The following is a 12,816-nucleotide window of genomic DNA, read 5'->3' as shown; positions in this document are numbered from 1 at the left end:
CGTTACACACAGTTTGCATTAAATAAATGAAATGATTAAAATAAAAACAGAACTATATTGATCGCTCAGAGTTGGTGCGGAGACAGAAGTTCTAAAAGTATTTTTTTTTAAATTGCCATAACACTACCAAAATGAAAACTGAGTGCAATGTTACGCTCATGCATTTCAGTCGATAGCCTTTAGTTTAGAGGGTTTGTGTGGTTAACCGCATTTGCGAAGCGTACCGTCGATGACGAGGCGGGGGCGAAGAATGGGAGAGGAATCAAAGGAAGCCTCCAAGAAAGCAAACAAGAAACCCAAATCTCGGAGACCTTACCCGGATTTGAACCGAGGTACTCTCAGATGAGAGTCCAGCATCGTACAACTGCGCTACCTCTCTCAGTAATGTGTTGTTGTCTCCATATGCAGTTTTAATTAATCAATTTTAACTTAAATATTGTCTTGTGTGATAAACTAACTGAAGAAAAGTATTGTGGCCTCTCGGTTCGATTAATACAGCTCAAATGTCTCACAAAACTGTCCACGAGAAGTATACAAAATCGAACGCTGCAGCGAGGCTTGGCGGCATTAGTTGACGGGAGCCGTGCGCCGGAAAAGCTGTTCTCTCAGGTGAGAATAACAGATGGCTTCGACTGCTAATAAACGCTAGCAGTGTTAGGTATGGTCTCTGGCACTGAAACCAAAAGCGAAAACATGAACCACGAGATGATAAATGATATAATGGAGAGGGGTAAATTCATGGCTCTGAATAGAAAAAGAAAAATTAAATTACTTTAATTTTTTAGTCGAAAGTATATTAAACTGTACGTCAGAAGCGACCTTTAATATGTTAAAACTTAATTTAAAGAAAAAACAACCCTGTAGCCAGGAAACGATCGATCAGATATCAATCGAATGGCGCTATAGACATTATAACGTCAAGAGCCGTGAAGTCAGGGGACTTGCTGTGTTCAACATAATGTCCCATAAACCTCAAATTTTCCTATCTGCAGTCCACACTGCCTTTGGTCTGGTGAATGGTGCCTCATCACAATTTGGTCAGGCTGGCTATCCCAGCACTCACTCACACCTACACCAACTACTCCCCCGTCCTCAAACACACGCTTGTGTGGTGAGTACGGACTATGCAAAGAGCAGTGGCGGCTCGTGAGTATACGTTCTGTGTGTTCACAAATTTTTAGATTCAGATAAATCTGAGAACGTGAGATTAATAGCAGCTGATGTATAACGTTTACGATTATCAACAAGTTTATACAACTACAGGCACTGCCAGTAATAATAAGAACAGTAATAATAACTACATGGCAAGCACCCGTATCATCTAACACAGCCACACATCGATCAAGACGCAGCCAGCATATGGCTAAGAAGTGGCAATATATACAGTGAGACGGAAGGATTCATGACTGCAATACAGGATCAAACAATAAACACCAGATATTACAGCAAGCATATTATTAAAGATCCCAATACCACAACAGATAAATGCAGACTTTGCAAACAACAAATAGAAACAGTAGATCACATCACAAGCGGATATACAATACTAGCAAATACAGGATACCCCAGAAGACATGACAATGTAGCAAAGATAATACATCAACAACTTGCCATACAACATAAACTAATAAAACAGCACCACAAAATGTACTGGAGAATGATGAATACAAATTATACTGGAACAGAGCCATTATTACAGATAAAACAACACCACATAACAAACCTGACATCATACTCACCAATAAAAAGAAGAAATTAACACAACTAATCGAAATATCCATGCCCAATACAACAAATATACAGAAGAAAACAGGAGAAAAAGTTGAAAAATACATCCAACTGGCTGAGGAAGTCAAAGACATGCGGCATCAGGATTAAGTTGACATTATACCAATTATACTATCAACTACAAGAGTCATACCACACAATACCCACCAGTACATCAACGCAGTACAGCTACATCCAAACGTATACACACTGGACTCGCATTCGGGAGGACGACGGTTCAATCCCGTCTCCGGCCATCCTGATTTAGGTTTTCCGTGATTTCCCTAAATCGTTTCAGGCAAATGCCGGGATGGTTCCTTTGAAAGGGCACGGCCGATTTCCTTCCCAATCCTTCCCTAACCCGAGCTTGCGCTCCGTCTCTAATGACCTCGTTGTCGACGGGACGTTCAACACTAACCACCATCCAAACGTATATATACAACTACAGAAATCTGTAATTATTGATACATATTCAATTACCCGAAAGTTCCTACATGCAATGTAACATATACCGTACAGTTAAAAGGAAGTCACGCTTGATCAAGATCCGCGTCACTTTCCATTTTTAACCAGACATAACGTCTGAGAAGGGAAAGAAATAATAATAATAATAAGACGCGTAACTCACCTGACAAAAGAAAGAATTGTTCTTGCCGATTTTTGTTGTCTTGTACAGAATTAAGCACAATTTATGGCGATAACGAAATTATGTGTAAGATTTAGCAAGACTCTCTTTCGCATTTTTGTATAAATGACAGCTTTCGTGCTTTCCCACACACACGTACAAGATCCCTAACAGAAGTATTAGTTCACGAATGTACCTCCGGGCTGAAAATAAGATATTCCTGCGCTGCTCTCACAGAACAACCTGTGCTAACTGTACACTTCCTTGATAAACGTTCGCCTGTAGTCACGCTTATTTGATTTCGTCACTCTCAATCAATGGATCTGTTCTCGGAGGCCCCAGTTCCTTTGCGGCTAACTTTTCGTGGCAATTTATTTCTTTGTTTGGAGAATGAGATTTTCACTCTGCAGCGGATTGTGCGCTGATACGAAACTACCTGGCAGATTAAAGCTGTATGCCGAAGCGAGACTCGAACTCGGGACCTTTGCCTTTCGCGGGCAACTGCTCTATCGACTGAGCTACCCAAGCACTCATGGCTTTACTTTTTGTTAGCGTTTAAAATAGATTTAACATAGTTCATGTTTACACTGCACACGAAACCCGATTCCCGCACAGTAGACAACTAACTGCAAACACAAACAGCCGATTCTGGAAATGATTAAACTCAGGTAGTAATGTCTACCAACATGGACTAGAATACAAATGAGGCGCTGAAGTCCATTATGGCCTAAAGCACACCGCCGTCGATCCCACATTGAAGTGAATATCAGGAAAACCAGTGATACAGCTTTTAGTGAATTTTCATATACAAAATGTGGGCCTACAGCACAGACAAACCTGACTCCTCTGAAGATCAACATATTTCAGAAGCATGAGTAAATGCTACAATCTCACAATTGAGAGTGACATGCTTTAGGTCTCGCGGTTCTAGGTGCGCAGTCCGGAACCGCGCGACTGCTACGGTCGCAGGTTCGAATCCTGCCTCGGGCATGGATGTGTGTGATGTCCTTAGGTTAGTTAGGTTTAAGTAGTTCTAAGTTCTAGGGGACTGATCACCACAGCTGTTAAGTCCCATAGTGCTCAGAGCCATTTGAACCATTTTGACATGCTTTAGGCCCTTATAATTCCCAGCGCCTCCAATGGATTACTGTACGACGAAATTCATAACTTAATGTACTATAACTCATTCAGAAACCCACAAATTTGGTTTATAGTCAGTACAACTTTAACGTATACTAACGTCCCAGGTAATGTTACTACAGTATACAGGGTGTTATAAAAAGGTACGGCCAAACTTTCAGGAAACATTCCTCACACACAAATAAAGAAAAGATGTTATGTGGACATGTGTCCGGAAACGCTTAATTTCCATGTTAGACCTCATTTTAGTTTCGTCAGTATGTACTGTATGTCCGCAGCTCGTAGTCGTGCGGTAGCGCTCTCGCTTCCCGCGCCCGGGTTCCCGGGTTCGATTCCCAGCGGGGAAGGTGTGCTCATGACCCCGTTGCCAAGTTTCACGGAGTCTAGAGGAGCAGTGGTGCGCGGTAGATTTTTAAGTCTTTCAGACTGCCGCATCTATGTTACTATTAACAGAATTCAAAGAAAAATAACAAATAAATCCGCAACGTGTCGAAAGTTAAATTGTTCACATACTCTCATGTTCATACACAGCAACAGCCACTGGGTGCCGGTCGGGGTGGCCGAGCGGTTCTAGGCGCTACAGTCTGGAACCGTGCGACTGCTCCGGTCGCAGGTTCGAATCCTTCCTTGGGCATGGATGTGTGTGATGTCCTTAGGTTAGTTAGGTTTAAGTAGTTCTAAGTTCTAGGCGACTGATGACCTCGGATGTTAAGTCCCATAGTGCTCAGAGCCATTTGAACCAGCCACTGGTAAGGGAACTGCAGTGGCTCTGGACTGCACGCGGTACATTTATGCAGCATTTCAACAGTAACACCAGCTCAGTGTACCAATCCATTGTCGTGCTGTCCCAGATTACTCGACTTTTCACCAGTTTGAGGACTCACACATTGGGAGTTATGACCACCGCGCACACCTCGCTTTTCCAGATGCGAGCCATCCAGGTGACGCTGCTGGCCTGCGCGCTCTCCGGCCTGCACGCTGCCAACTTCCTGGCCTTCTTCCCGATGCACAGCCGCAGCCACTGGGGCCTCGGACAGTCGTACCTGAAGGCGCTGCACGCCAGGGGCCACAGCATCACCGTCGTCACCTCCTACCAGAGCGACGGCCACACCGAGAACTGGCGCGAAGTGGTCGTTCCCGATACGACGGGCACTTTCCGCTCAGGTTAGTACAGGAGTCTGTTACAAGAATTATACATTCTATTAGTTTAGCACCCAATGCTTCGCTCACGTTGACTGTGGGTCTGTAGAGATGTTTTTTGTTTTCCTTTAATCTAATTTCTATGTTGTTCACAAATTGCATCTTCCAAACACTAAATAAATATACAGGGTGTCCCAGCTATCTTGCCCACCCAAAATATCTCTGGAACAATAACAGCTATTGGAAAACGACTTTCACCGGTATCAATGTAGGGCTGGGGCCCATGAATGTACATATTTGGAAACATTCTAAAACCAAAGCATATGTGGTTTTTAACACAAACTTATATTTTTTTAAATGGACCTCCTATATTCTTTCTTCAGCAATCCATAGCATGACAAAGCACATACACAATGGCGTTGATTGCATCGCAATATTCCCATTACATCCCGAGATATTGAGAGGCGAAGTTGACGCTTGAAACACCCGACACGCGCTGCTAGCGCACGTCCTGAGGCTCAGGCGTGAACCCCATGCTGCCCGTAATCGCGATGTGATTGACATGCGTAATCACACCTCCATACTTATCAAGAGGTCCGAAACGAATAATACGGTCTGCTGCCATCCTGCTGCGATTACGGGCAGCATGGGGTTCACGCCTGAGCCTCAGGACGTGCGCTAGCAGCGCATGTCGGGTGCTTCAAGCGTCAACTTCGCCTCTCAATATCTCGGGTTGTAATGGGAATATTGCGATGCAATCAACGCCATTGTGTATGTATTTTGTCATGCTATGGATTGCTGAAGAAAAAATATAGGAGGTCCATTTAAAAAAACATAAGTTTGTGTTAAAAACCACATATGTTTTGGTTTTAGAATGTTTCCAAATATGTACATTCATGGGCCCCAGCCCTACATTGATACCGGTGAAAGTCGTTTTCCAATAGCTGTTATTGTTCCGGAGATATTTTGGATGGACAAGATAGCTGGGACACCCTGTATATTTACTAGGATGGTATCTGTTCTTTCGGACATGTCCGAAAGAACAGATACCATCCTAGTAAATATATATATGGTTAAGGCTCACCGGCCACTTCTTCTTCTGTGCGAATGCACAAACAGTGCCCGAACTCTTACGCGAATCGGCAACGCGCCGCGAGTAATGAGTATAATGGGCGGGGGCACTACGAATGTAGTGCGGGACAATACGTTGAGAATGTGGGTTTCGCGGGAGGCGTGCCAGAGATAAATCCCTGCAGTCGCGCTATCCTCTGTGTCCTCGGTGGCTCTGATGGATGCCGGCACGGTAACTCAGCGTGTTCGGTCAGAGGGTTAGCTGCCCTCTGTAATAAAAAAACTGAGTTAAATGATCACCGACGAACTGAAACGGGTGTCTTGCGACGTCCGCCCCGCGCAGATACAACGAACAAAATGAGATTAAAAGAAAAAAGCAGGAGATCCCGGGTTCGAGTCCCGGTCGGGGCACACACATTTTCATCTGTCTCCGTTGACGTATGTCAACGCCAGTAAGCAGCTAAGGGTGTTCATTTCATTGTAATTTCACACTAAATAATGCCATAGAGGCATCGCCTTTTCTGAAAGTGCTTCCAACCAAAACGCAATTCTAGTAATTAGAGTGGAAGGCATTTGTTAATCCTCCCTTTTGAGTTTTTATTTTGATATGTTCATAGAAACTTTCATTAGCTAAAACATATTTCTTTAGAAGCCAAATCCAATTAGCTTTAAAAATGTTGTAACATAACGTAATATTTTCACAAAAATTTTCATCAGTATTTCACCCCCTTAGGGGTTGAATGCCCAAAAACATTGAAACATGATTTTTTTAATTTCTAACAAGAAGTCAAATACCAGTTTTCATAGACGTAGCTTCAATAATGTTTTAGTAGCTCTTTAATAATTATTTGTTCACCAACTATTTAACTCGGATAGAGCTTAAATTTTCAAAAAATGCTGAAACAAGTATTTCTTTTTTTCTACTAAATACCAGTTTTCGTAGTTCTAGCTTCAAAATTGCTTTAATAGCGACATATGAGGATCGTTCAGTAAGAAATGCCCCACATTTTTTTCTCAGGACATATTTATTATTAAGAGTCAGAAATTGCTGACAATGTACATCAAAATGTTTTGCCCAAGTCCTATCTTTCTACATAGTCTCCATCACGTTCTATGGCCGTACGCCGACGTCGTGGAAGAGCATGTACCCCCTGCTTGTAAACCTCTTGTCCTGTAGGCTTAGCCACGTTTTCACTGCGTGACTGACACTCTCGTCATCTTCAAATTGTGTTCCCCACAGAGAATCTTTAAGCAGCCCAAAGAGATGCTCGGCTCGAAAAATAGCATCCGCACGATTCAGCATGTCTGGAGCAGTGGCTGTGACAGGACGTTCCGAGCATGGCTGATCATGGAGCTCTGTTTCTACATTTCCTGAGGCTGTAACCCTCTTTACCCATCTCCCAACTGTACTCCTATCAACTGCAGCATCGCCATACACTGCACACAAACGTTTATGGATGTCCACCACGCTTTCTTTTTCTGCACACAAGAACTCAATAACAGCACGCTGCTCGTATCGTGAGTCGTATGTAGACTCCATTTTGACGCGGTAGTACGGCTCTGACATCTGCCAGAATGGTTCAAAACTTCACCGGCGCATAGAAGAAACATCAAATGCGAAGCACCAACAAGGACGTTTGTCTATGTATGTTAATGGCTTTTGAAAAAAATGTGGGGCATTACTTATTGAAAGACCTTCGTATTTTCAAGACACATATCATACCTTATTTTACCCGCTTTGAGGCGGAATTTCGGAAAGTTCCTTGTAAAACGACGCCTACAGTGTAACATCGCAGCCCTCTCCAAATTCCAAATTTCTGTCCTTAGAGGCCTGGGCTGGGCGATGATGAGTGAGTCAGCACATTGCGTTTCATATATAGAGATGAATCCCGTCAACAACAATCTCCGGGGTGCCCAAACAAATCAAAGATATGCATTTTCTCTAAATCAACACAATAGAATGGCGTTAAATAGTAGAATATTACACTCTTATGCTGCTAATATGGATTATAACATGAAAAAAGTAAATTAGATTCAAAACCCCCCGTGAAGATACTTTTTGGTGGAGTAGGAGGAGTCACTCAAGGGAAAACTGTCTTAAAATCCACTGTAAGAGTTTCGATTTAAGAATACCAGTAACAATACCAATGCCTTTACAAAGAAAATATCCTGCCACTCTGTTTCTTGCCTTAACACCAACAAACCCACTGTCACTACAAACCGGACTCCAATCAACAATCCCTTTATCACCCAACACACTATCTGATCTAAAATATCCAGACATCCATTTCTGAGCTTTAATATAGAATGTGTTCATAGTTAGCCTTTATGACAGCTTCAACTCTGCTGGGGACACCTACAGTGAGACGTCTGAATCCCTGTGGAAGGATGGTAGACCATTCTTCCTAAAGAACTACAACCAGAGAAGATAGTGACGATGGACACTGACCTTCTAACTCATCTGCAAGGTGTTTCACTGCATTCAGATAGCGACTCTGGGCAGGCTCGTATTGTTATTGTCCACAGACTACTTTCTCACATATGCAGTTTTATCACAAGGTGCATTCTAATGCTGACACAGTCATTGCCTCTGAACTGCTCCTCTGCAGTACGCAGCGCTGATAAATGTGTTTGTATCCCTCCGCATTTAGAGTTTTGTTGAGCGCAGAAAGGGGACGCACCACAACCACGAGAAACAACCCCATACCATAACACCACCTCCTCTGTACTTCAGTGTTGCAGCTATCTGTGATGGCTGGTAACTTTCTCCTCACATTCACCAAAAACAAACCCTTCCATCAGATTGCCACAGGATGTACTAATATTCCTCACACCAAATTACTCATTTCCTTTATTTATTCTCTGTCCTTTGGCATCACTCATTTCGCCGCATCAAGTGTTGCTTAGCTTTGACTACAAAAATGTGTGGGTTATAGGGAGCTGCTTGATCACTGTACCTCATCCCTTTTAACTCCCTATGAACAGTCACTGTGCTAGATGGACTGCTGGGAGCACTTTGGTATTCACAAACACATGACTGATTGCTTCTTACGATTTCATATATATATATATATATATATATATATATATATATATATATATATATATATATATATATACATGCAATCAGTCATGTGTTTGTGAATACCAAAGTGCTCCCAGCAGTCCATCTAGCACAGTGACTGTTCATAGGGAGTTAAAAGGGATGAGGTACAGTGATCAAGCAGCTCCCTATAACCCACACACACACACACACACACACACACACACACACACACACACATATATATATATATATATATATATATATATATATATATATATATATTGTTTTTTTTTTTTTTTTTTACAACCACTCCCACTAACCCACAGAATCTGTCCATCAGTACATAAGGACTGGCTGGTCATGATTTGGGTGTGGTTGTTCCTTTGGGTTTCCAGTTCACAGTCACATCACCAACAGTTGACTTGGGGAGCTTTAGAAGGGTTGAAATGTGCATGATGGATTTGTTACAATCCAATCTATTGTTGCTGCTTCTCTACTGGCAACACAGTACACCCCACCTCATTTTGTACTGGTGAGTTTGCCTGTAGTGACATCTAGCGGTCAATTTTGCATTACATACAAGTCTCCAAATACTGTTGATCAGGTAGTGTACTAATCTGAATGGTCACTGACAAACTGTGGACATCTGCAAGTTCAATCATTGCTGGACATGTTGCACATAATGCCACCAATGGTATCAATGATGTTGTGATGTATATCGTCTTCACTTAATAGGTGGTCAAGTTTGTCATTAACTAGTTTGCCGGTGGCCGTTCATGCAGCTGCACAGAAGGTTAATTGTCGTACCGACCTGCTTCAGTATCGGTCTCATTCGGATTTTTCCTCCCCTCCTCCACCACAACTACTCTACCAAACTGCACATGAGGGGAATGTTCCTCCAGCGCACCCTACACTCTCACAAACTCCCTGCCCTAAACTTCCTCAAGTCTCCATACCCAGCTGCCCTTTTCGCAGTTAGTTACACAAACTGATCCCCATATAATAGGGGCTATTGTCTGCCCCTTTCATGTTGTTCATTCTGAGGTTATAGTCAATCTTTCACTGAGCCATAAACAGTACAGCTTAGCCTAGGTGACTATACCACTTTATTTAGGTATGTACAGTGGTGTAAACAATTTCTTTCTTGTTAACACCTCTTTACATGATTCATTATAGCTCAGGTACAGTAGAATCTTTACAGCCTTTTTTTGAATGATGAATACTCCATTTATATTCTTGGCTGCAGCACATCTCCATTCTTCAATCCTATATGTGAAGTGTGGGCACACTAATGCAAAATAAACCATTCACATGTGCTCATAATTGATAATGTATGGCATATTTCTTCACTGACTAAACAGATTTGTTGATTGGTGACTCCATGGAGTGCTGTGTGCACAACGACCATATATGTTAAACTAAAAGGAAGGTCAGCGTTGGCCATAATATTGATGTTTTATTGATAGCAAAATCGATTTTCAATCACATAGGGATCATCTTCAGTGGTGTGGTGTACAAATTAAACTTATAGGCACTGGTATCTAGTTATCAATAACCAAAGCTGAGAAGCGATCACAATAACTCAATTTTGCTATCAATAAACCATCAATATTATGGCCAATGCTTACCTTCCTTTTAATTAAACAGATTTGTGTTACCTACTACCAGTCTGACATTCCCGAGAGAGGTGCCTATCTGACATAACACCAGAAATGGCCGTTGTGTGATGTGGGAGAGTATTTGCCATTTATGTGGTAAAGCCTCATGTGCCTCGTGGGTCATGCCAAATGGCTAGCACTTCAGGTAGCTCAGTCTTTCTTGGCTGATCTCAGGTTTAATGAACCAGGTTTTTCCAAACTGTGGACTAGCCAGGGCTGCCAATCCTCTGTAACTGTAGGCTCTGGGCATGCTTCAGAGACACGCCATTTTGCATGATGTGTCACAAGTGACAGGAATCATGTCTTAACCACACACAGATAGTAAAAATGGTACCAGCTTCCACAAGAAAAGCTCCAGTGTGAAGGTGTGTTACATACAAATGGCACGAATGACTGTTGAGGGAAAACCATTTGACCTTTTAGTCTATGTTCTGTTTCAGACACCAGTTTTGTCATTTCTTTAAACATTTGTTCCACCTTGCTATGCTACCATGATAAAACACTGCCACACTTTAAAACAGACCATAATATTCCTCTCTATTCTCTCATGATCCACTTCCTCTCTCACACCTTAGTCTGCCATATTCACAACTTGGTCTGCCATATTAGAAAGTGAAAAGAATCCCAATAGAAAATAAAAATAAAATAAATAGTATTTAGTTACAAGCAGAGTTCCCCACAAGCTGATAAGGCACAATATAACATCAAAAAATAAACAAATTGCATAACTGTACTTACTCTTGTCACACGCAAACAGTTGTCAAGAATTTAGTCTTCAAAATACATCAACTTGTTCTCATTATTTGTAACACCTCTGAAAACATCCTTCATGGCTGTTGTCAACTCATATCTTCCTAAATTATTCTGCAAAAGACAGTAAAATCCGTTATTCTGTGAAAAAAATGTATTCTGGTGTAGACAGCAGTTGTGACCAACCCTGAAAATCTCAGTGGTAGAATCTGCATGCGCCATCACACCTGATGTGTGTCCCGCCTACTGACTGCTTTCTTGCCCAGGAAAATGAGTTAGCACAATTTACTTAACTTTTCTCTTAATGACCTTATAGAAGTTGAAATGGCATAGTTAGTATCTCCAGGTCTGCAGTCACAGATTTGCAGGATTTGGAGTAATGGGTTTTGTGATATTAATTGCAAAAAATTAAGAAAAGACAGTTGGTTTCAGTAATATTCATGCTTTATTTGTTGCTTCTTGCTCCACTTGCTTGCACAACATTTTAACTTATGCAGAAATTATAAAACATGTGTCTCTCTTAACATAACCTGACAAGCAACCCCTTTCTCCTATTTTCTGTGCCAAACATGATGACCCTCAAAAGTCAACATAATTTTTACATATGGTCTTCTTTGTACAGGAAACTGACAATTGTTCAAATGTAGGTTAAATATTGGACAGATATTACCTCCACTTCCATGTAACAATCACATTTTGTATAAATACAATTTAGCATTCCTGTTTTCAACAGTTAAAAAATAATTGTTGTGATGGTTGTTGTGGATACTTGTAAAGACAAAATTACAATTTAATGTTCTCTTGTTTCTGAACATTGCTTTTCAAGTTTTAAATATTATTTCAGGGTCACAAAAATCCAAACAGTTTTTCTTAACTACATACATGGGAATTAACTTTACATTACTTGCATCGCTCCTGTAATCCTACTAGCTCAGTCTCTGCTAATCCATTGTCCCCACACTCTCCAATGAACAGTTACCTCTTATTCTGTCCTTTCACCTGCTCTCAGTCCATCCTTCTATGTCATGTTTATTGTGTGTTGAATCTCACAAGCTCTGGTGCACGTGTGTCGCAAGCCGTCCCTCTCCCACACTCCTAGTCCAGAGATGTGCTGCCTCCCTTCAAGCTGCTCCCCCCTCAACTTCACCTACCACTTCCCATAAATTTGTCCCTCTACCCAACCTGCCCAACACAACCCCCACCCCACTCCACATTCTTACATGCAACCCAGACATTGTGTGGTCTCTCAGCACAGTGTAGGTGGACAGGTGTGAATGTGTGTGTGTGTGTGTGTGTGTGTGTGTGTGTGTGTGTGTGTGTGTGTTGTGTGTGTGAGTACTCTAGCTCATCAAAGGATTTCTTCTGAAAGCTAGTAAAGTTTTCATTCCTCTCTCTCTCTCTCTCTCTCTCTCTCTCTCTCTCTTGCTTTTTGTGTTGGCAACTCAATGCTTCTGCTCTTCTGTGAGTGTTCTCCGTTGTTTCTAAGTTATTTAGTTATCTACATTCTGCCAGAAATTTTGTAGTATATTTACATGTTGTCTCAAATCTTGTTGGTCAAAATGAAACAGATGATAGTGGGTCCACAACCAGTTAGACTGACATATGGAGCCAATGGTCAG

The 12,816-nt window shown here is 41.8% G+C and overlaps 1 protein-coding gene across 1 annotated transcript in view; it reads left to right on the top strand.

Annotated features, from left to right (window-relative positions):
- Window positions 1–12,816, top strand: part of LOC124544929 (UDP-glycosyltransferase UGT5-like) — a 111,146-nt gene that overhangs the window by 35,203 nt on the left and 63,127 nt on the right. Inside the window, exon 2 of the mRNA XM_047123675.1 lies at window positions 4,459–4,696. Coding sequence (XP_046979631.1) covers window positions 4,459–4,696 — 238 coding nt within the window. The remainder of the gene's footprint in view (window positions 1–4,458; window positions 4,697–12,816) is intronic.

The sequence above is a fragment of the Schistocerca americana genome, chromosome 8 (genome assembly GCF_021461395.2).
Source record: "Schistocerca americana isolate TAMUIC-IGC-003095 chromosome 8, iqSchAmer2.1, whole genome shotgun sequence".
Classification (NCBI taxonomy): domain Eukaryota; kingdom Metazoa; phylum Arthropoda; class Insecta; order Orthoptera; family Acrididae; genus Schistocerca; species Schistocerca americana.
The sequence above is the reverse complement of the archived record's forward strand: the minus strand, read 5'-3'. Positions and strand labels throughout refer to the sequence as shown.